At 40.2% G+C, this 22,984-nt stretch overlaps 1 protein-coding gene across 3 annotated transcripts in view; it reads right to left on the bottom strand.

The window, feature by feature from the left end:
- The window catches only part of ACSM3 (acyl-CoA synthetase medium chain family member 3), a 57,467-nt gene that overhangs the window by 21,652 nt on the left and 12,831 nt on the right, over positions 1-22,984 (bottom strand). Inside the window, exons 1-3 of one of the 3 annotated variants that reach the window (XM_030301329.1) lie at positions 11,698-11,868; positions 6,742-7,011; positions 5,920-6,130 (exon numbers count right to left, since the gene is read on the bottom strand). In XM_030301329.1, the coding sequence (XP_030157189.1) occupies positions 5,920-6,130; positions 6,742-6,960 (430 nt within the window). In that variant the 5' untranslated portion in view covers positions 6,961-7,011; positions 11,698-11,868. Of the gene's footprint in view, positions 1-5,919; positions 6,131-6,741; positions 7,012-11,697; positions 11,869-22,984 lie in introns of those variants that run through there. The other 2 variants (XM_030301327.1, XM_030301328.2) reach the window with 2 other exon arrangements.

Genomic DNA, 22,984 nt, shown 5'->3' with positions numbered 1-22,984 from the left:
TTGGAGAATGTTCCATGTGTACTCGAGAAGAAAGTATATTCTGTTGCTTTGGGATGCAGAGTTCTAAATATATCTGTCAAGTCCAACTGATCCAATATATCATTCAGGGACCTTGTTTCTTTATTTGTTCTCTGTCTACATGTTCTATCCATTGCTATAAGTGGAGCATTAAAGTCTCCTGCAATTACCACTTTCTTATCAATAAGGTTGCTTATGTTTTTGATTAATTGATTTATATATTTTGGGGCTCCCATATTCGGCACATAGACATTTATAATTGTTAGCTCTTCCTGATGGATGGACCTTGTAATTATTATATAATGCCCTTGTTAATCTCTTGTTACAGCCTTTAAAGTCTAATTTGTCTGATATAAGTATGGTTACTACAGCTTTCTTTTGACTTCCAGTAGTGTGACAGATTTTCCTCCATCCCCTCACTTTCAATCTGAAGGTGTCCTCAGGTCTAAAATGAGTCTCTTGTAGACAGCAAATAGATGGGTCTTGTTTTTTTATCCATTCTGATACCCTATGTCTTTTGGTTGGAGCATTGAGTCCATTTACATTCAGTGTTATTATTGAAAGATATGGGTTTAGAGTCATTGTGATGTCTGTAGGTTTCATGCCTCTAGTGGTGTCTCTGGTCCTTTGTGGTTCTTGGAACATTTGACTCACAGAGTCCCCCTTAGGATCTCTTGTAGGGCTGGTTTAGTGGTGATGAATTCCTTCAGTTTTTTTTTGTTTTGGAAGACCTTTATCTTTCCTTCTATTCTGAATGACAGACTTGCTGGATAAAGGATTCTTGGCTGCATATTTTTTCTGTTCATCACATTGAAGATTTCCTACCATTCCTTTCTGGCCTGCCAAGTTTCAGTAGATAGGTCTGCTACTACCCTTATGTGTCTACCTTTGTGTGTTAAGGCCCATTTATCCCTAGCTGCTTTCAGAATTCTCTCTTTATCCTTGTATTTTGCCAGTTTCACTATGATATGTCGTGCAGAAGATCAATTCAAGTTACATCTGAAGGGAGTTCTCTGCCTCTTGGATTTTGATGCCTGTTTCCTTCCCCAGAGGGATTTTGATGCCTTCCCTTCCTCAGGGAACTTCTCAGCTATGATTTGTTCAAGTACACCTTCAGCCCCTTTCTCTCTCTCCTTCTTCTTCTGGAATTCCTATGATAGGGATATTGTTCCATTTGATTGCATCACTTAGTTCTCTAATTCTCCCCTCATACTCCTGGATTTTTGTATCTCTCTTTTTCTCAGCTTCCTCTTTTTCCATAATTTTATCTTCTAATTCACCTATTCTCTCCTCTGCCTTTTCAATCCACACTGTGGCAGCCTCCATTTTATTTTGCACCTCATTTATAGCATTTTTTAATTCATCATGACTATTTTTTAGTCCCTTGATCTCTGTAGCAATAGGTTCTCTGCTGTCCCCTATGCTTTTTTCAAGCCCAGCAATTAATTTTATGGCTATTATTCTAAATTCTTGTTCTGTTATATTGCTTCAATCGGTTTTGATCAATTCATTAGCTGTCACTACTTCCTGTAATTTGTTTTGAGGAGAATTTTTCCGTTTCATCATTTTGGCTAGTTTTCTGTCCCTTATGCATTTTAAATGTTTGTTGTTTGCCCTGCACCTGCGAGCACTGCTATATTAAAGGAGGGTCATACACTGCCCAGGGCCTGGCCCTTCAGGAGGTGTTTTTTTCAGAGATTGTTACTTGCTCTCTGTTGTTGTGACTTTGGTTATTTTATTACCCTATTCGTAATAATATTTTGGACCCTCCACCAGATGTGCTTTGATTTGTTCCTTGGAGTGGCCCTGCAAAGGAAAACAGATAGACAAACAGGAGACAAAAACATGCAAACACACAGACAAATAACACAAGCAAATAAACAAAAACTTAAAGACTAAAAACAAAAAACCCAAAAGCACCAACTACAGGTAAAGAAGAAAGTGGAGGCAGTGCTGATGGAAAAGCATATACAAAGAGAGAAATGATAGGAACGCGTGGTGGGGGCGGGGGGGAGAAAAAATAAACATTGATTAGGCAGAGAAACTAAAAGGCTTAATCCAGAGAGAGAGAAAGGAAAATAAAGAAGGAAGTGGGGGAAATGAAACGAAGATAAAGTTACCCAGACAGAGAAATTATATGGCTTGATTATTCCAGAGAGAGAGAAAGGAGTGTAAAGGAGGTGTAGAACATGTATCAAGACAATGGATTAAATATGTCTGTTTAGACAGCCCAATAACCAGAGTAACCAGCCTAGGGGAGAGAAGAGATAAGGAGAAGAAATTGGGGGTGGGGGGAGAATATATCTATATATCCATAATTGACCTAGAGTTAATCCAGGCAATGCTGCATTGCTTGTTGGGAGGAGCTGTCTTCAGGGTCTGTGCCAATCAATTGCATACGCAGTTACCCAGTGCAAGGAGGCATGGTTTGGCGTATTCTGAACCCACCTCCACTATGGGCCCTGGGAGTGATCCTTGAGGCCTCACTTTGGTGGTGGTGGTGGGATGGGGGGCGGAGGGAATGGTGATTCCCCAGTCTCTTCTCCACAGAGCCAGACCTGGTGGACTCAGTTTGAGTAGTCCTCACTGTGCCGGGGAGCAGACGGGGGGGGGGGGGTCCTTCTGGCTCCACTCTGCCAACTCCCCTGACTCTGTGCTTGGCTAGGATTCAAAGTCCAGCTCAGTGTGCTTTAGCGCTGGGGAAGCGCCTCTCAGTGCGGCGATATGTGGTCTCGACTGGCTTTGTCTGTGCCTCTACACTTCAGGGAGGACAGCCTTCTCCTACTGCGGACTCAGTTGCTGCCCTCGCTGCGAGCCCACAGGGTGGCAGATGCAGGCAGGCTTTGTCTTTTCCCACAGCACTCCAGGGAGACAGCTGCCTTTTTCTCCTGCAGACTGCGCCCTTGGCCCAGCCACTGTGCCCAAGGGGTGGAGGATGCAGGCAGGTTCTGTACTATCATGCAGCCCTCCAGGGAGGGAACCACTTTCTCCAACTGTGGACTGAGCTCTGGCTTACCACCACATCCAGGGCTGGCTCCCCTCCACCCCAGGTGCGTGAACAGGGAGCCAGCCCCAGTCGGAACAAAGCCCTGCAGTTAGAGATAAGATCCCTCTCAGTCTCAATCCCAGTACGAGGTCTTTCTCCTGTCTAGATACAGTCGTGCGCTTCCCTAGCCACTCTTTCTCTTCCCTTTGTCTCTTTGCAGAAGGGGGTCCCTCCCCTCCGTGCCCATGCAGCCTTTTTTTTATCTCCCCCAATTCGCAGTTACCCACCTATCTTTTTTCCAGCTTTCCCATTTTCTTCCTGGTAGATTCAGTCTCTTTTCCTCCCAGGCTCTGGTGTTCAAAGTCCTTTAGTTTCTACACTTCTTTGTTTGAGAGGCATGGGAAGTATTGATTCCCCCTACTTCTCTGCCATGTTGGACCCTCTCCTCATATCCTATCTTTAAAAGAACCTATTAATAGTGATCAATCTTACCTATTAAAACTGCTTCCTGTCCAAATTAATCATTCTGGGAAGCATTACATTATTTCTTGTCAGGGAACAAAATGTTACTTTAAATCTTGGGGGAGGCCTCTCATTACCATGTTTGTGATATAGGGTGTATAAGATGATATTACCAATTTTTGCATGAAGGGTCAAAAGACTGACACTCGTAGCCCCTTTTCTCCCTGTTAACAGATCTACATGAAAGGACAAAATTTTTACAGAAGTTTGTTTGGTGGACAAAAGAAGTAACTCCCATCATTCAGTTTGGCAACAGGATTTGAAAGCCTAGTCCATCTACCCATCCCTCTAGGTGGTAGGTAATGCTTATTTTCAGAATTGTCAGTATATTATATTTACCATTTATTGCCTCCCTTTCATCCTCCCTTCTAAGAGACTCTGCCTTACTTTCTGTAACCTCAGTAACCATGTTTGTACCAGATGAACTTGCCTCTGACCACATCTGACTGGCCTAACCCAAGCCATGCCAATCAGATTCTGCCTCAAATATTTGATTTAAGAGACTGAGGACATACAGAGTTAGGACCTAAGGCATCTGTGTGGCAAACCAAAGCCACATGTCAGCCAAAATGAAGGCAGCAAAGAAATCATGTGTTAGCAGATGTCAAAAGAACAGATGCTTGAGAGAGGCAGAGACAAGAAGCCCTATGGCTTTAGAGCAAAAGAAATAGAGAAAGAAGCTGCCCGCCTCCCTTGCAGAGGCCAGTTGCTCTTTCTGCACTTTTTTTTCTGTGAGATTCTTCAGTAGACATCCAATAATTATCCTTCCTTAATTGAACTAATATGAATGGATTTCTGGTCTTGGAAATCCAACATTCCCCTTACTAAGACAATGAGTATAGCAGCATTCATGAAAGCTATCATTTTGTTAAAAAAGAAAAACTGTAAAAGTGGGTTCTGCTACTCCAGTGTATAATTTATATGTATATATGATATGGAATGTATAACTCTCCTCAATTGCAAGTAATTATTATGATAAATTAAGAATGCTTACTTAATATAATGATTTATTATAACGGTAGGGATATGAATTAATTCAACCAATATTTTACTGAGCATTTACTATATGTCAACAATTGGAGGTACAGACATGACTATCTCATAGTCATTGCCTTTTAGGAACATACATAGTCCTATGGGAATGACAAATTTATGAACAAATGATATACCCAGACAACATAGTACAGGTTAAAATAAAAATGCATACATGTTTTTTAGGGAAGCTCAAAAAAGAAAGTACCTAATTGGGACATCAGGGTGGGGTTGCCTGAGAAGTGACATTAGAGTTAAGACCTGAAAATCCAATAGTTGGCCAGGAGGTTAGGTGTGAGGAAAAGGGTTTCCACACATAGGAAACAATGTGCACAAAAGCCAGGAAATGGGAAGGATCATGAACCTTATAGGAAACCACTTGCTACTCCTGGAGCACAGAGTATGAAAACAATGAAGGGAAGATAGTTCAAACCTTCCATGACAAACTAAAGAAGTTCAGATGTTACCAGGTAGGCAATGGAGAGTTATTAAATCATGTCAAGCAGCATAATGACAGGATAGAATGTGCATTTTAGAAAGAACAGTAGCTATGGAGAATGAATTGCGTAGGAGTAAAGTGGGCACACACAAGACCAGAATTAGGAAGACTTTGGGGCAAGTCCATTCAGGAGATGGTAAACATGTGAAGTAAGGCAATGGCGATGGAATTGGAGAAGAAGAGGGACTCAAGGGGCACGTAGAAAGTCAAATTTACAAGATGCAGGAACTGATTTGGAAGGAGGAGTAGCAGCTGCTTGGCTTAGGGTACCAGATGAATGGTAATTAACCATGAGAGAAATAAAGGCATGAAACAAGAACTAGGGTAGGTTCTTTGAGTTTGTGGCTGCATTGAGATTCAGATGGCCATGAGTCTATAGGAGGAGAAGAGTGGTAGGTATGAGGGTATTCAATTGTTGATTGGCATTTGGTTAATAAACTTATTTCATGGGGCACCTGGGTGGCTCAGTAGGTTAAGAGTCTTGACTCTTGGTTTTGGCTCAGGTCATGATCTCAGGGTTTGTGAGTACAAGCAGCACATCGGGCTCTGTGCTGACAGCACAGAGAATCTCTCTCTCCCTCTTTCTCTGCCCCTTCTCTACTCTCTGTCTCTCTCAAAAATAAATAAGTAAACTTAATTTAAAAAATAAACTTAATTTCATTATGAAAAACCCAACTCATAGTTTAAGTCAAAAGATAGGAAATGTTTCCAACACATTTCTAAGGTTTCTGAGAATAATACTATATTGTGTATAGTTCCTCAAATAATTTACCCAAATGAATGTCTCATGATTACTTAGATGTTTTGGAAACTCTCCCATCTAGCCTATTTTAAATATAATCAGATTGCAAGCACTACTAACCTGTTCGCAGACAGGCTACATTTGCAAGCCACCATTCTGGGATCCTGGGCAGAATCACAATTACTCGATCTCCTCTTTTCAGGGCACAGGCTTCTGTAAGTATATTGGCAAATTTTCTAGACAAAGATCCCAGTTCTTCAAAACTCCATCTCACTTCTTCTCCATTTCCATTTATCCACCAGAAGGCTGGATTGGAAGGTCTCTTTCCAGCCTGAGGAAAGACAAACCAGTCATGGATTTAAAGGTCATTATGCAGCTAAATTCTATTTTAACTGACTTAATGGAATATTTTTTCCAGAAGAAAATTCACAGGTCATTAGTTAAGACACACATGGAATATTGGGAGATAACTCTAGAGTCTTTATTTCTAGCTGTTGGGAGCCATGTCATTTCTTCCAGCATATGTCATTTCTCATTTAGCCTGATTGCTTTTCTTTCCAAGAAGTTAGAATTCTTGCATCCCTTTATATTCTCTCAGTGACATATCTATGTCTTGTTTCCTACCATTTCTGACTCTTGGAATCATTTTCATTCGAGTCCTTTCTGGATTTTTAAGAAGTTAACCTATAATCATGCATTTTTATAACCATCACCTTTCTCAACCATGGAACTATTAACATGTTGAGCCAGATAATTCTTTGCCATGGGGAACTGTCTTATGTATTAGAGGATGTGTGGCAGCATCCCTGGCCTCTAACCATTGGCACACACGTTCTCACAAGTCATGGCAACAAAATTGTTTCCAGACATGGCCAAATATCCCCTGGGGGCAAAATCACTTCTATCTGAGAAACTGTAGTTGGACTGGCCCTTGCTTCATACCTTTTCCATATTGGTCCATTGGTCCAGGATATCTTTAGCAAAGTTGAAATACTCTGGAGTCTCCAGTTTGAATTCCTGCTTCATGGATTCATAGTTGGAAAAATTCTGAGGAGGCACTATTCTATAATCTTTATGCAGTTCTCTCACAGAACCAGGGATTGCTAGGCGCCAAAAACACTTGGCATGAAGTAATGTCTTCATAGTGACAAGAGGTAGCATCAGTCTTGCTGGATGTGTTAGCACTCAGGGTTTCCACAGAAACTAATCCATCTAAAAGACAAGTAAAAGGATATGTATTTGTCTCTCTCCTAAAGGTAGCTATACCCCAAAATAGCTAAGTTTTATTATTATTACTAACAATCATCCTAAAAATGCCATTCTCTGAGCACTCAATATGTTTTAAACACTGTACTTTGTTTCACTTACATACAAATTATCACTAAATCGTCAGAGTAACTCTGTGACATGGATACCATTATCATTTCTGTTTAAAGAAAGAAAAAAGGACGAAGCGAGGCTGTGTTAGTCAACTCTGGCCACCATAACAAAATACCATAGACAGGATGGCTCAAAAAATAGACATTTATTTCTCACAGTTCTGGAGGCTGCGAAATCTAAGACCAAGTGCTGGCCAGTTCAGTTTCCCAGGATGGGCTCTGTTCCTGGCTTGTGGATGACCACCTTCTCTTTGTTTCCTCACATGGTAGAGAGAGCAAGAGCTCTGGTTTCTCTTCTCCTTTTATAAAAATATTAAACCCATTATTGGGGCCTCACCCTGTGACCTCATCTAAACCTAATTCCCTCCTAAAGACCCCACCTCCAAATACCATCACATTTCGGGGGTCAGGGCTTCAACATAAGAATTTGGAGGGGTCACATTCAGTCCACAACAGAGGCATTAGTTGGATCTGAACCTAGAACTGTCTGGTCCCAGCCCATTCTCCTGACTATGTACTACATACTATTGCCTCCCATATGCATTTCTAAAGAAGTGAAGATCTGGGTCACTCAGTTACTCTCAGTGAAAGCAAAGGGCCAAGCCTGCTTATCTAATTTAATCTTTCACCTTCATTTCAAGAGTTGTACAGACATGTTCAGGAGAAATTTCCACAGTGGGTAATCCATAAGTGAGAAAACTGAGAGTATCCCAGTACCAATTAGTCATGAAAGAACTGTCAAAAGTCCTTTGGTTTATAGGCCATAGTTCCCATGCTCCCAGTAGGAGCCCACACAACCTTCCAGTCCAGGCTTGGAGCTGCATTTACGGGAGATGTAATAATAGGGCTTTAACCTTTAGGACTTTTGTGGGGGAGGACCCTTCAGGCCACTGAGCCCCCCTGCTTCTGTGGGAAATCATTTGATCATGATGTCATTTACTTGGCTGAGGTCTCATAAACAAAGTTATTAAAAACATGGTTCTAGGGATTGTAGGGTTCTCTTCTTCATACATTCTGTAATCTTCCAAATTTCCTACAATGAAATACTACTCTCATAATCATTAAATCATTTTTAACTGCAATTCTAGCTATGTGGTGTGTAAGGCAGCATGGCTATGTGGGAGAGTTTCTATACTGATATGTTGCCAAACAATAATTAATAATGTCAGCCATCAGTTTTATCCTAAATAGGTCTGGTGTTTGGGCATCATGTTGCTGCACCCAATGCATTATAAGATCTGGGTTCTTCTTCTGACCCTCCCACCTGTTTATGTGAAGACCAGACAAGTCACTGAACTTGAACCCTCTGAGATCATCTGGTTTGAGCTCCCCATTTTTCACCTGCAGAGAAAACAGAGCCCCGGAGAAGGGAAGCAACTTGCTTCAATATGTCATATCAGAGTTAGAACTAGAACTCACGTCTTTGGATTCTCATTTGAATGTTCTCTTTACTGTTGTTCAATAGGATTTCAGTAGAGCAGTGATTCTCAACCCTGGCTGTATATTTGAATCACCAGCAAAGCTTTTTTAAAAATACCGATGGCTGGGTATTAGACCAATTAAATCAGAATCTCTGGAAGATGGGGCCTGGGCAGCATATTCTTAAAATTTCCTCAGAGGATGTTAACGTGCAATCAAGGTGGAGAATCACTGATTCAGAGGTTGTGATCTGTGAACCAGCAGCATCAGCATAACCTGGAAGCTAGTTAGAAATGCACATTTTCAGAACCCGGTTTTCTGTTTTGCCAATGTAGAGACTAATAGAACCCCTGTCAGAGAGAATTGTCCCAAAGATTAAATGAGATAATACATACAAAGTGCTTATCATGGTGTCTAGCATATTACTACTCTCTAGAGCAGGGGTTGGCAAACCTTTTCTGTAAAGGGCCAGATAATAATTTAGGCTTTCTGGGCCATATGTATGATCTCTGTGGCAACTGCTTACTTCAAGTCTGGTTGAGATAGAAGCCATTGACAATACATGACTAAATAGACATAGCTATGTTCCAAAAAAGACCTATTTATGGATACTGAAACTTGAATTTCATATATTTTTCATGTGTCATGAATTATTATTCCTCTTTTGACTTTTTCAAAAATGAAAAAAACATTTATAATATAATATAAATTATAAATATTATATAAAGATAAATCCCATACATTTGGCAGCCGTCTCCCTTGTTACAAAATTAGCATCAGGTTTCATTCAGCTGAAAGGAGTTGTTAAGTAGTAGTTAAAAACACTAGGTTTTCAGTGTTGTAACTTTTCTCTTTATTTGTAATTTTTTAGATCATGTCTTCAAATGTTTCAAAAAACAAAAAATGTTTATATTTTTACGTTATAATATTTATAGAAAATTAAAATGTAAAAACCATTCTGGGTTTGCAGCCTGTATAAAAACAGGTAGAGGGTGGGATTTAACTCACGGCTCTAGTTTGCTGATCTTTGGTGTTAGAATGTAAGTTCTATGAGGGTAGGCATTTAGTCTGTTATGTTCATGGGACTATCCCTGGGAAATATCATCGTGTTCGGCCCATAGTATTTGCTTATTTGTTGAATGAAGAAATGACTCAGAAGGGAGAACTTTTATATACAGTTTATTTCAATAGCTCAGGATGACAGTAGACCTGAGCAGTGCCTTTATTGCTTAATCAGATTTATATAACTACCTGGACTGCTCACATGTGGCTATTTAAATTTAAATTAATTTAAATACTATTTAAAAATAAGTTCTTAGAGTAACTGAATTTTAAGCACTTAAATAGCCACTTGTGGCTCTTGGCTCCTGCATATAGATAACTGCAGACGCAAAACATTTCTGTCACTGCAGAACATCTCTTGTGGACAGTGCTGATCTATATTGATAATAGCTCAGAAGTGGGTGATATAAGGGGCACCTGGGTGGCTCAGTTGGTTAAGCTTCCAATTTTGGCTCAGGCCATGATCTCATGGTTGGTGAGTTAGAGCCCCACATTAAGTAGTAGTTAAAAACACGAAGCTTTTAGTATAACTTTTCTGTTTATTTGTAATTTTTTAGATCATGTCTTCAAATGATGCAAAAAGCATAAAAATTACACAGTGAAAAAATCTTCCCCCTGCACCCCCATCTCATAGCTGCTCAGTCTCATCTCCCCCACTCCCTTAAGGAACTACAATTACTTCTATGTATCTTTTCAGTATTTCTTTATGTGTATTTAAGCAATAGATTCTTCTTTCTCCACCACTTTGACACAACAGGTAACCTAGAGTACACACTATTCTTCCCATTAAAAAACATTTTTATGACAAATTCTTGAAGGTCTTTCCATGTCAATACATAAGTATATTTCTCATTTTGGGTTTTTTTTTTTAATGTTTTTGTTTTGTTTAAAGAGTGAATGGCATTCCAGTGAACAGCTGCACCATAATTTCTTAAGCCAGTCCTCTATTGATGTCATAGGAATTGTTTCCATTATTATTTCATTTAAGATGAAATTTTGAAGCTATTTCCTCCACCACATTTAGAATCCTTCAAACATATAATGAAAAGAAAATTGACCAGTCATTTGGAGCTTAAAATGAGCCTAACCATTCTGCTCTACCAAAAAGAACTTATCAGCATCCTCCTCATCAAAGGGGTAAGATTGCCTTCTCCCCAGCGACATTCTTTTCAGTGATCTTAGCATTTCATAACATCTATTTTCCAGGTTTCCAATATTCTTTGTAGGTGAAGGAGCGGAGCTAGGAGTACAGATGTTTATACTGAGCTACAGAAAACTCCTCTAAGAGAGAAAGTACCATTCCTGGTCAGCTGGGCTTTCAAAGTATTTAAGGTCTCATCTAAAATGCAAGCTCTACATCTATATAAACAGCAGTGCAGAAGAGGTTTTAGCCGCCCTACATCTCTGTAAGTATTTCTCCTACCAAGTAATCCAAGTAATAACAGTGGCTAAGCATATATAGCCTCAAAGCAAGGTGAAGCCCCCTACTATTCTCCCTAGCCCTAAACTTAACCTTCTCTATAGGATTTTTGGAGCTGCCCTTGATCACTTAATGGAGAAAAGTGGCTTCCCTGGATTATTTCCTTGGATTTTCATTTATACATTCCCTGAAGTTTCCCTAGAGGTAGTATGCATACTTTCTGGATGATGTAGACGATGGATTCCTATCTGCCACTGAGCAGGGTGGAGAGGTAAGTAGACAGCACAATGAAAAACTCAGCTGGTACTTGAACTCAATTAAGTTTTTTCCAAAACATTTTACCAAGTTAACACATGCACATAGTTAAAAAAAAAATTACATAGTACCAAAAGACTTAAAATGAAAAACTTATCTGCTATGTTTATAGCCTTTTGTGTGTACATACTCCTTGCTACTTACTAGATACAATTACACAACAGCTGAGAAATTCTGATAGAAATACTTTCATGAGAGCACTTTTGATTTGTTGGTTTTGCTTGCTTGTTTGTTACTCTTGCTCAAAAGTGCATGTGCCAGCCCAGAAAACCTTACATAGAAGACAGATAAGGTAGTACTCACTAAAGTGAAAGATTCCAACACAGCTGACGGTGATGGCAGACCTGTTTCTTATAAGAGCAGCCCTGAAACTTGAACTCTCACTTCTGCTTTAGTCCTGGTAGTAGCCAACAGAAGAGGGAGAAGTAGTCTGACAACTGGAAGAAGCAAGACATAGAGGGCCCTTCCTGGATTGGTGGAGACATTCTAGAGGGAGGAGCAGGAGTTTCAGGCCAAGTTTACGCTGAAAGTTTACACAATTTTCTGCCACCCTCCCTTTTAGAGTTAATTATTTAAATACCCTGTAAGCTTTTGCTGGGGAGCTGGGAAAGTAATTTATTCACAGGAAGAAAAGTGTCTATGGAGTTGCTGGGGGGATGGGTCCCATGAAGGAATAGAGGAAGTTTTCTCTTAGAAGGAGCAAAGAAAAAAGGACGTAAGAAGACAAAGAGGGGGTTTAAATGGAAAAGAAAGAAGTTAAGGGGTGGGTTTGGGTTGCTCTAGGTCTTAGGGAACCTGTTGCTGTGTTTATCTGTTGAGCTGGTGATGACTAAACATAAATGCTATCATGTCATTCCTCTGCTCAAATCCTTCAGTGCTTCCTGGTTCACTCCAGGTCAAATCTCAAGTCCTTCCATGGACTACAAGGAACTGGTGATCTGGAACAGGGTCCTCTCTGACCACCACCCACCTCTCCTTCTCTTAATCTTCTGCAGCTTGAACATACCACACATGTTCCAGCTTTGGGATCTTTGAACTTACAGCTTCTACTGCCTGCAAAACTCTTCTCTTAGATAATCCCTTGGCTAAATCCCCATTTTATGAGGTATCCATCAAAGTGGTCTTCTCTTACTACATTTTCTAAAACAGCACCCCTCATTTTTTTTCTCTTTAATCTGTGTTAACTTTTTACATCTCTTACCATCACCCTTAGGAGTAAGAACTTTGTTTTGTTTGCTGATGCATCACTATTGTCTAGAGCAGTTGCTGGCAGCTTTTAGGCATTCAATAAATATTTGATTGGTAAATGAATAAGTAAATGACCTTTTCAGTTACATGTGACAGAAACCCAATTCAAATTCACTCAAACAAAATGAGGGATTTATTGGTCACTTTTTAGTTCTATGAGTTTTTGGTTGTTGTTGATTCCCTGGGATTATCTATGTAGATAGTCACATAATCTGCAAATAGGGACAGTTTTACTTCTTTCTTTTGGTTCTCTGTGACTTTTATTTCCTTTTCTTGCCTTATTGCATTAGCTAGAATTTACAGGCTATGTTGAAAAAGAATGGTGAGAGCAGCTATGCTTGCCTTGTTCCTGATATTAAGTGGAAAGCATTCAGTCTTTCATGCTTGGGGGTAATGTCAGCTGTAATATTTTGTAGATGACATTTATCAAGTTGAGGAAGTTCTCCTTTATTCTTATTTTTCTGAAAATTTTTATCATGAATAAGCCTTGAATTTTGGCAAATACCTTTTCTGTCTCAATATCATCATGTGATTTTTCTTCATTAGCCTATTAATAAAGTGGATTTTTTAATCATTGAACCAGCCTTGCTTCCCTGAAATAATATATATTTATATTTATAGATGAATTCTATATACCTCTTGCCAATTTTGAGAAGTTTTCCATCATTATTTCTTGGAGTAATTTTCTAGCCCTGCCCTCTCTCCCTTTTTGGGAGTCTTATGACACAATGTTAGATCTTTTATGATAGCCCTACAAGTCTCTGAGGCTCTTTTTTTTTTTTTTTTTTTTTTTTTTAGCCTGGTTTCTCTCTGTTGTTAATATTGGGGAACTTTTTTTTCCAGATTTTCTAAATTGACCACCTTATTTAAACAGAAAAAAAAACCCACAATTTTAATTATGTACATATGTGGGAACCCTACAAAGATATGAGACTCCTACATTGATTAAATTTTACCATCAAAACTGTTACTTTTTAAAAATGTTTATTTATTTTAAAATTTTTATTTAATTTATTTTTTTAATTTACATCCAAGTTAGTTAGCATATACTGCAACAATGATTTCAGGAGTAGATTCCTTAATACCCCTTACCCATTAAGTCTATCCCCCCTCCCACAACCCCTCCAGTAATATATTGGGTAATTTTTATTTTTCTATCTTCCAGTTAACTAATTATTTTCTCTTCTTCCTCCCATTCTGCCGTTGAGTCTATCCAATTAAGTTTTTCTCTTATATTTTTTATTGTATTTTTTAATTTTAAAATTTCCATTTGGTTCTTCTTGATAATAATCTATTACTTTGCTGAGGCTTTGGTGTTTCAAGCATATATATTTATAATTGCTTGTTGAAGCATTTTTATTATGGCTGCTTTAAAATCTTTGTCAGATACTTCTAACATCTTTGTCATCTTGGTGTTGGTATCTATTGACTGTCTTTTTTTATTCAGTTTGAGATCTTTGTGGTTCTTGGTATGGTGAGTGATTTTCATTTGAAACCTGGACATATTTGTATTATGTAATCAAATTCTAGATCTCATTTAAACCTTCTGTTTTAGCTGGCTTTGTTCCACATTGTCCTGGCAGGGAAAGTGGGAGGACACCACCTCATTAATGCCAGATGAATATGGAAATCTAGGTTGTCCACTAAGTCTCCAATTAAACTGGGATTGGGAGCAGTGCTGGGTGGGGATAGCAGTTCCAACTCCTCATGGGGTCTCTACTGACACTGGCCTGTTCCCTACTTGGCATTCTCTGATGCTACCCCAGTGGAGGGTATTGGGATACCTTGTTATAGACTGTTGAGAGTAGAAGTCTAAGCTTCCCACTCTACCTTTTGCTGGCATAGGTAAGGATATGTGGAGCCTTGATTTTTTCTGTGGTATTTGGCTGGGGTAGAACAGATAATATTTAAAAGTTTTTTTTTGTCTTGGTAGGCTGCTCCTTTCATGGTCCTCTGGTAAAAGACAGCAGGCTTTTTTCTGGGGCTTTTATTGTTGGTACCATTGCTATTTCCAAGTTTCTGGCTTTTTCATCTCCCAAGTCTACAATATATGAGGCAAAAAAAGAAAACCCAGGGAACTGACCACTGGGTCATTCCTTAGGTCTCAAACTCTATAACCAGTCTGCCTTCCTCTCTATACCTTCCAGAGTCTTATGTTTGTTTTATATCTAATGTCCAGGGATTTCAGTTGCACTTAGCAGGAGAAAAGAGAAAAGTCTGTCTACTTCCTCTTCCCAGAGTAGAAGTCCTCCCAACTCATTTTTTGAGATTAGAATAACATTGATAGCAAAACGAGACAAGAACACTGCTAAAAAGAAAATCACAGGCAAACTGAAAAACTATGAACAAACAAAAAGTCAAAAATAGATTTTTAACAAACTGAAATCAGCAATGTACAAAAACCAAAAATCCATTATGACAAGTTTGAGTTTATCCTAAGAAAAGGTAAAAGGAGAAAAACCAATATGAGCATTTCAGTGCACACATAAAATGTATAAATTTCAGTATTTATTCATGATAACCTCCATTGCCCTCAAAAGTAAAATTCAAGTGGAAGGAGATTTCTTTAATGTGATAAATAATGTATATCAACAAATTATTTTGGTATTGAACATTAGAAACAATTTATGGTGAAATATTAGAAGCATTCCAACTAATTGAGAATAAGGCAGTGGTCACCATGCCTAATTAATATTATACCATAGGGCACCTGGGTGGCTCAGTCGGTTAGATGTCTGACTTTGGCTTAGGTCATGATCTTGTGATTCATGGGTTTGGGCCTTGCATGGGGCTCTGTGCTGACAGCTCAGAGCCTGAAGCCTGGTTCGGATTCTGTGTCTCCCTCTCTCTCTGCTCCTCTCCTGCTCATGCTCTGTGTGTCTCTCAAAGATAAATAAACATTCAAAAAAATTTTTTTTAATTAAAAAACCTAAAAAACGGGGGCGCCTGGGTGGCGCAGTCGGTTAGGCGTCCGACTTCAGCCAGGTCACGATCTCGCGGTCCGTGGGTTCGAGCCCCGCATCGGGCTCTGGGCTGATGGCTCAGAGCCTGGATCCTGTTTCCGATTCTGTCTCCCTCTCTCTCTGCCCCTCCCCCGTTCATGCTCTGTCTCTCTCTCTGTCCCAAAAATAAATAAACGTTGAAAAAAAAATTAAAAAAAAAAAACAAAAAAACCTAAAAAACAATGCAGAAGATAGCCTCCAACAAAGAGTTAATTATCCAACTTTAAAAGTAAGGGCTATGGCTGAGAAACCCTGATCTAATGTCTAAGTGGATTCAGTGCTTACTAATAGGCCTTTACACATAGCTTGTCTTTCCTTGTATTCATTAATGTTTTTCTTTGTTAGCTGAATTTAACACCTACTAGATTTTTCCCCCCCACAAGGGCTTATAATGACTGCTTTCCCTTGCTTAGTTGGTAATGCCTAACTACTGACTTTATACTGAGAATATAAAGTCTAGGTAAGAGTTTCTTGTGTTAAATTTTCTTTCCCTCAGAAAACTGTAGACCTTGTTTCACTGTTATTTGGCATTAAATATTACTTTGAAGAAGCCCAAGGTCAAACAATTTCTGTTCTCCTGGAATGTGCCTGTTGTATAATAGAAAATTTGACTGGCCTTTGTCCCTGGTTCCTAAATCCTTGGAGACTCTAAATCCCTAGAATTCCTGGGTAATAGGAGTGCCTTTGTTATTCATGAACCCCTTAAATGCCACCTGAGATTATGCTAGCAAGGTGACTCAGGATGAAGGGTCTTGTCACCAGAAAGGTCAGCCATGTGATCAGAGGGTTGGAGCTTTGAAGCTCTGGGGAGAGAAGGGGAACTGGAGATTGACTTGAGTCAAATGCCTAATGATTCAGTCAATTATGCCTAAATAATGAAACCCCAATAAAAATGGTGAAGTTTCCTGGTTGGTGAATATATCCAATATGCTGGGAGGGTGACATGCCCTGATTCCACAGAGAGAGGGCATGGAAGCTGTACATTTGGGACTTTCCAGACTTTCTTTTATGCTTCTTTTCATTTGGCTGGTCCTGATATATAACCTTTATAATAAAACTGTAATCCCAAGTCTAGCACTCTTTTGAGTTCTGTGAGATCTAGTGAATTAAGGGACAGGAGGGGGTGGTAGCCAGTTGGTCAGAGGTTTGTGTGGTCTGGGGACCTGTGAACTTACAGTTAACATCTGAAGTATGGGAAGTCTTTCTGGGGACTGTGCTTTTAAAGCTGTGAGGTCTGATGCTATCCCAACAGTGTCAGAACTGAATTGAAATGCAGCACTGTAGAACCTCACTTACTCTGCCTGGGTGCTTGTGTAATTTTTTCTTTATTCACAAATTAATTAACTTCAGCCAGAGGTGTTTTAATGTTGTTATTCCTATATCAGGTCTTATCTACAACAAATGTGTCTTATTGTTCTGTAGATTCTTTTTCTGTTATGCTAGTTTATGGTCATTCTCTATTATAATTTCTACATCATTCGTCGTAATGTTATTGACTTGGGTCCTTGGGCTCTCCAAGCAATAGGAATTGACTGGGGCCAAATGGGAATTTCCAGGCAAGGCTTTTATTGGGCTTATGCTCGAGCACAAGGGAGACAGCACAAAGGCAGGGTCCTTCATGCTGGCTGTCAGAACAAAGGCCAAGGAAGTTTTTAAAGACGGTAAGGTGGGAAAGGAGTGATGTCTAAGCATGTAGGAGTGAAGAGAGATACAGGAAGTTGGGCGGATAGGCAAAGTGGACAGAACATGCTTCTTCACACATCGCATGTCTCATTACCATGTTAAATCTCCACCCCTGGGCATGGTTTTTAGTATTATAATGAGGGACAAAGTCAGCGAAAGGTCACACTGGGGTCCATCTTGCAGACTGGTTTGATTTGGTCTTCACCAGTCTTTGTAGTGGGGTCCCTCCTTTGGTAAGCATCCTGTTTTCCCATTCCTGTAAGACCATAGAGATCCATCTCTCAAGGATTGCTGGATTTTGTGGTGAAGATTGAGGGGACCTGAGTTCAGTCCCTGTTCCATCTTAGTAACTTCAGTGCTCATGTAAACAACCCATTTAATACTGTGGTCTTTCATTCTCTTAATATCCTGTCTCCCAATGATCTTAATCCTACCCAGCCTTAGTCTCTCATTCTTGTGACTGCACCTCACACCTTCTCATTACCACCAACAGTACTACCTCCAAAATCTGTGTCAACATCCCCACCCCGCTTTTTTTTTTTTTTTTTACTAATTCCTCCTGTCTTGCCAGTTCATTTCCCTTTACTATCTTTATCACAGTAATTCCTTTAACTCCACTAAAATCTTCAGTCCATTGACTTGAACACTGTCTTCTTCATACCTTCACTTACCTCTTGCCCATCTTGGATTCTAGGTCCTACACAGCTCCTTTGTACTGCTCTCCCTCACCATACTCACCCGACAAAACCCAGCTTTCTGCAAAACTCCAGATAGCTATCTCCCTATATTGTGACTACACATGAGCAGCTTAACATAGCTCTGGAGAAATGGTTCTGCAGAAACCTGGTTCTGCACTTACGATGTTGATGGTACTTGCTAATGGTCTTAAAAAATCCAAGCAGGTCCTCCCCATTGCCTGATAACCCCATTACATATCTATAGGTGGAGATAACCATTTCATACCTTCTCCTATTTCTATAAACCTTCATCTCTCCTCTCCTCCTCTTATTTCACTGAGATTTAGAAGTAGCCAGAAGAGAATTTCCTCAACCCCCTAGTACTTAATCAAACTAAACTCCTACAATTCTGTTCATACCTTCTGCATTCCTTCCTGTAACAATGAATAGTTGTCAGGTTCCTAGTTTGGGCCACCCTCTCCACAGTGTCCTTGACATCATCTGCTCTCCCCAACTCAAGAACATTACTCCTTCAATTACCTCTCTCCTGTACCACCCATTTCTTCCTTTTATTTTGGACTGGGAGTTGCAAAGAGACAGCCACAAACACATAGTAATATCTCCTATATTAAAATATCTTAGGGGGGGCGGCTCACCGGACCCTTGATTCTGAACCACACACCTACAGGGAGTCAGAAAGTTGTCGCGAGATGAGGAAATCCTGATGCTGGCTTTGTCTTCCTGACCCAGGAGGTAGTCGTGACAATGGACATGAAGTCAGAGGGTGATGTCTGGGCCTCAGCTTTAATCTGTCCTATGCTGGCATTGGGTGAACCCTTTCAAGTTCCATCTTTGAACAATTTTCACAGTGTTGGACAACAAAGAAGACAGAAAAGCATCTCTGAGAACATCATTTTCCAGGTTCCATTTGTGTCAAGGTGGTGGCTGGTAACAAGTTCTTAAAGAAAAAAGACAGGCTTCTGGGAAGATGGCGGTGTAGGAGGACGCTGGGCTCACCGCATCCTGAGGATCACTTAGATTCCACCCACACCTACCTAAATAACCCAGAAAATCACCAGAAGACTAGCAGAACGGACTTTCCGGAGCCAAGCCTAGATGAGAGGCCCATGGAAGAGGGTAGGAAGGGCAGCGAGGTGGTCGCGCTCCACGGACTGGCGGGAGGGAGCCGGGGTGGAGGGGCAGCCCACCAGCAAAGCAGAGCCCCTGAGTCTGGCTTGCAAAAGCAGAGGGGCCAGATGGAGTGTGTTCGGACAGCAAGTGGGACTTAACATCTGGAAGGTTATAAGTTAACAGCTCTGCTCGGAGAACCGGAGGGCTGGAGGACAACGGGAGGGAGAGTTGTTGAGCCCCAGAGGACAGAGCTCAGCTTGGCAGGGAACAAAGGCGGTTGTCAGAGCCATCTCCCTCGCCCATCCCCCAGCCAAAATCCCAAAGGGAACCAGTTCCTGCCAGGGAACTTGCTTGCACCGCGCAAACACCCAACGCTGTGCTTCTGCGGATCCATCCCTCCGGCAGGTCTGACTCACTCCCGGTGCCACAGGGCCCCTCCTGAAGCGGATCTCCAAAGGAAAAGCGAGCTGAGCCTCCCCCTCCCGCCCGTGTGCAACTTGCCTACCCACCCCGCTAATACGCCAGATCCCCAGCACCACAAACCTGGCAGTGTGCAAGTAGCCCAGACAGACCACGCCACCCCGCGGTGAATCCTGCCCCTAGGAGAGGGGAAGAGTAGGTACACACCAGTCTGACTGTGGCCCCAGTGGTGGGCTGGGGGCAGACATCAGGTCTGACTGCAGCTCCGCCCACCAACGCAAGTTATTCAAGACAGCACAGGGGAAGTGCCCTGCAGTTCCACACTACTCCAGGGACTATCCAAAATGACAAAACAGAAGAATTCCCCTCAAAAAAACCTCCAGGAAATAACAACAGCTAACGAACTGATCAAAAACGATTTAAACAATATAACAGAAAGTGAATTTAGAATAATAGTCATAAAATTAATCGCTGGGCTTGAAAACAGTATAAAGGACAGCAGAGAATCTATTGCTACAGAGATCAAGGGACTAAGGAACAGCCAGGAGGAGCTAAAAAAATGCTATTAATGAGCTGCAAAATAAAATGGAGACGACCACAGCTCAGATTGAAGAGGCAAGGAGAGAATAGGTGAACTAGAAGATAAAATTATGGAAAAAGAAGAAGCTGAGAAAAAGAGAGATAAAAAAAATCCAGGAGAATGAGGGGAAAATTAGAGAACTAAGTGATGCACTAAAGAGAAATAATCTACGCATAATTGGTATTCCAGAGGAGGAAGACAGTGGGAACGGAGCTGAAGGTATACTTGAATAAATAATAGCTGAGAACTTCCCTGATCTGGGGAAGGAAAAAGGCATTGAAATCCAAGAGGCACAGAGAACTCCCTTCAGACGTAACTTGAATCAATCTTCTGCACTACGTATCATGGTGAAAGTGGCAAAATACAAGGATAAAGAGAAAATTCTGAAAGCAGCTAGGGATAAATGTGCTCTAACATATAAAGGGAGACCTATAAGACTCGTGACCAATCTCTCTACTGAAACTTGGCAGGCCAGAAAAGAATGGCAGGAGATCTTCAATGTGATGAACAGAAAAAATATGCAGCCGAGAATACTCTATCCAGCAAATCTGTCATTCAGAATAGAAGGAGAGATAAAGGTCTTCCCAAACAAACAAAAACTGAAGGAAATCATCACCACTAAAACCAGCCCTACAAGAGATCCTAAGGGAGATCCTGTGAGACAAAGTACCAGAGACATCGCTACAAGCATGAAACCTACAGACATCACAATGACTCTAAACCCATATCCTTCTATAATAACACTGAATGTAAATGGACTAAATGCGCCAACCAAAAGACATAGGGTATCAGAATGGATAAAAAAAACAAGACCCATCTATTTGCTGTCTACAAGAGACTCATTTTAGACCTGAGGACACTTTCAGATTGAAAGTGAGGGGATGGAAATTATTTATCATGCTACTGGAAGTCAAAAGAAAGCTGGAGTAGCCATACTTATGTCAGACAAACTAGACTTTAAGTTAAAGGCTGTAGCAAGAGATAAAGATGGGCATTATATAATTACAGGGTCTATCCATCAAGAAGAACTAACAATTATAAATGTCTATGCGCCAAATACAGGAGCCCCCAAATATATAAAACAATTACTCACAAACACAAGCAACCTTATTGACAAGAATGTGGTAATTGCAGGGGACTTTAATACCCCACTTACAACATTGGATAGATCATCTAGACACATGATCAATAAAGAAACAAGGGCCCTGAATGATACATTGGATCAGATGCACTTGACAGATATATTTAGAACTCTGCATCCCAAAGCAACAGGATGTACTTTCTTCTCGAGCGCACATGGAACGTTCTCCAAGACAGATCACATACTGGGTCACAAAACAGCACTTCATAAGTATACAAGAATTGAGATCATACCATGCATACTTTCGGACCACAATGCGATGAAGCTTGAAATCAACCACAGGAAAAAGTCTGGAAAACCTCCAAAAGCATGGAGGTTAAAGAACACCCTACTAAAGAATGAATGGGTCAACCGGGCAATTAGAGAAGAAATTAAAAAATATATGGAAACAAATGAAAATGAAAATACAACAATCCAAATGCTTTGGGACACAGCAAAGGCAGTCCTGAGAGGAAAATACGTTGCAATCCAGGCCTATCTCAAGAAACAAGAAAAATCCCAAATACAAAATCTAACCGCACACCTAAAGGAAATAGAAGCAGAGAAGCAAAGACACCTTAAACCCAGTAGAAGAAGAGAAATAATAAAGATCAGAGCAGAAATAAACAATAGAGAATCTTAAAAAACTGTAGAGCAGATCAATGAAACCAAGAGTTGGTTTTTTGAAAAAATAAACACAATTGGTAAACCTCTAGCCAGGATTCTCAAAAAGAAAAGGGAGATGACCCAAATAGATAAAATCATGAATGAAAATAGAATTATTACAACCAATCCCTCAGAAATACAAGCAATTATCAGGGAATACTAGGAAAAATTATATGCCAACAAACTGCACAACCTGGAAGAAATGGACAAATTCCTAAACACCCACACACTTCCAAAACTCAAACAGGAAGAAATAGAAAGCTTGAACAGACCCATAACCAGCGAAGAAATTGAATCAGTTATCAAAAGTCTCCCAACAAATAAGAGTCCAGGACCAGATGGCTTCCCTGGGGAATTCTACCAGACATTTGAAGCAGAGATAATACCTATCCTTCTCAAGCTATTCCAAAAAATAGAAAGTAAAGGAAAACTTCCAGACTCATTCTATGAAGCCAGCATTACTTTGATTCCTAAACCAGAGACCCAGTAAAAAAAGAGAACTACAGGCCAATATCCCTGATGAATATGGATGCAAAAATTCTCAATAAGATACTAGCAAATCGAATTCAACAGCATATAAAAAGAATTATTCACCATGATCAAGTGGGATTCATTTCTGGGATGCAGGGCTGGTTCAACATTCGCAAATCAATCAACGTGATACATCACATTAATAAAAGAAAAGATAAGAAACATATGATCCTGTCAATCGATGCAGAAAAAGCATTTGACAAAATTCGCATTCCTTCTTAATAAAAACCCTCGAGAAAGTCGGGATAGAAGGAACATACTTAAACATCATAAAAGACATTTATGAAAAGCCCACAGCTAATATCATCCTCAGTGGGGAAAAACTGAGAGCTTTCCCCCTGAGATCAGGAACACAACAGGGATGACCACTCTCATGGCTGTTGTTTAACATAGTGTTGGAAGTGCTAGCATCGGCAATCAGACAACAAAAGGAAATCAAAGGCATCAAAATTGGCAAAGATGAAGTCAAGCTTTCACTTTTTGCAGATGACATGATAATATACATGGAGAATCCGACAGACTCCACGAAAAG

Source organism: Lynx canadensis, chromosome E3 (genome assembly GCF_007474595.2).
Source record: "Lynx canadensis isolate LIC74 chromosome E3, mLynCan4.pri.v2, whole genome shotgun sequence".
In the NCBI taxonomy this organism is placed as follows: domain Eukaryota; kingdom Metazoa; phylum Chordata; class Mammalia; order Carnivora; family Felidae; genus Lynx; species Lynx canadensis.
The sequence above is the reverse complement of the archived record's forward strand: the minus strand, read 5'-3'. Positions and strand labels throughout refer to the sequence as shown.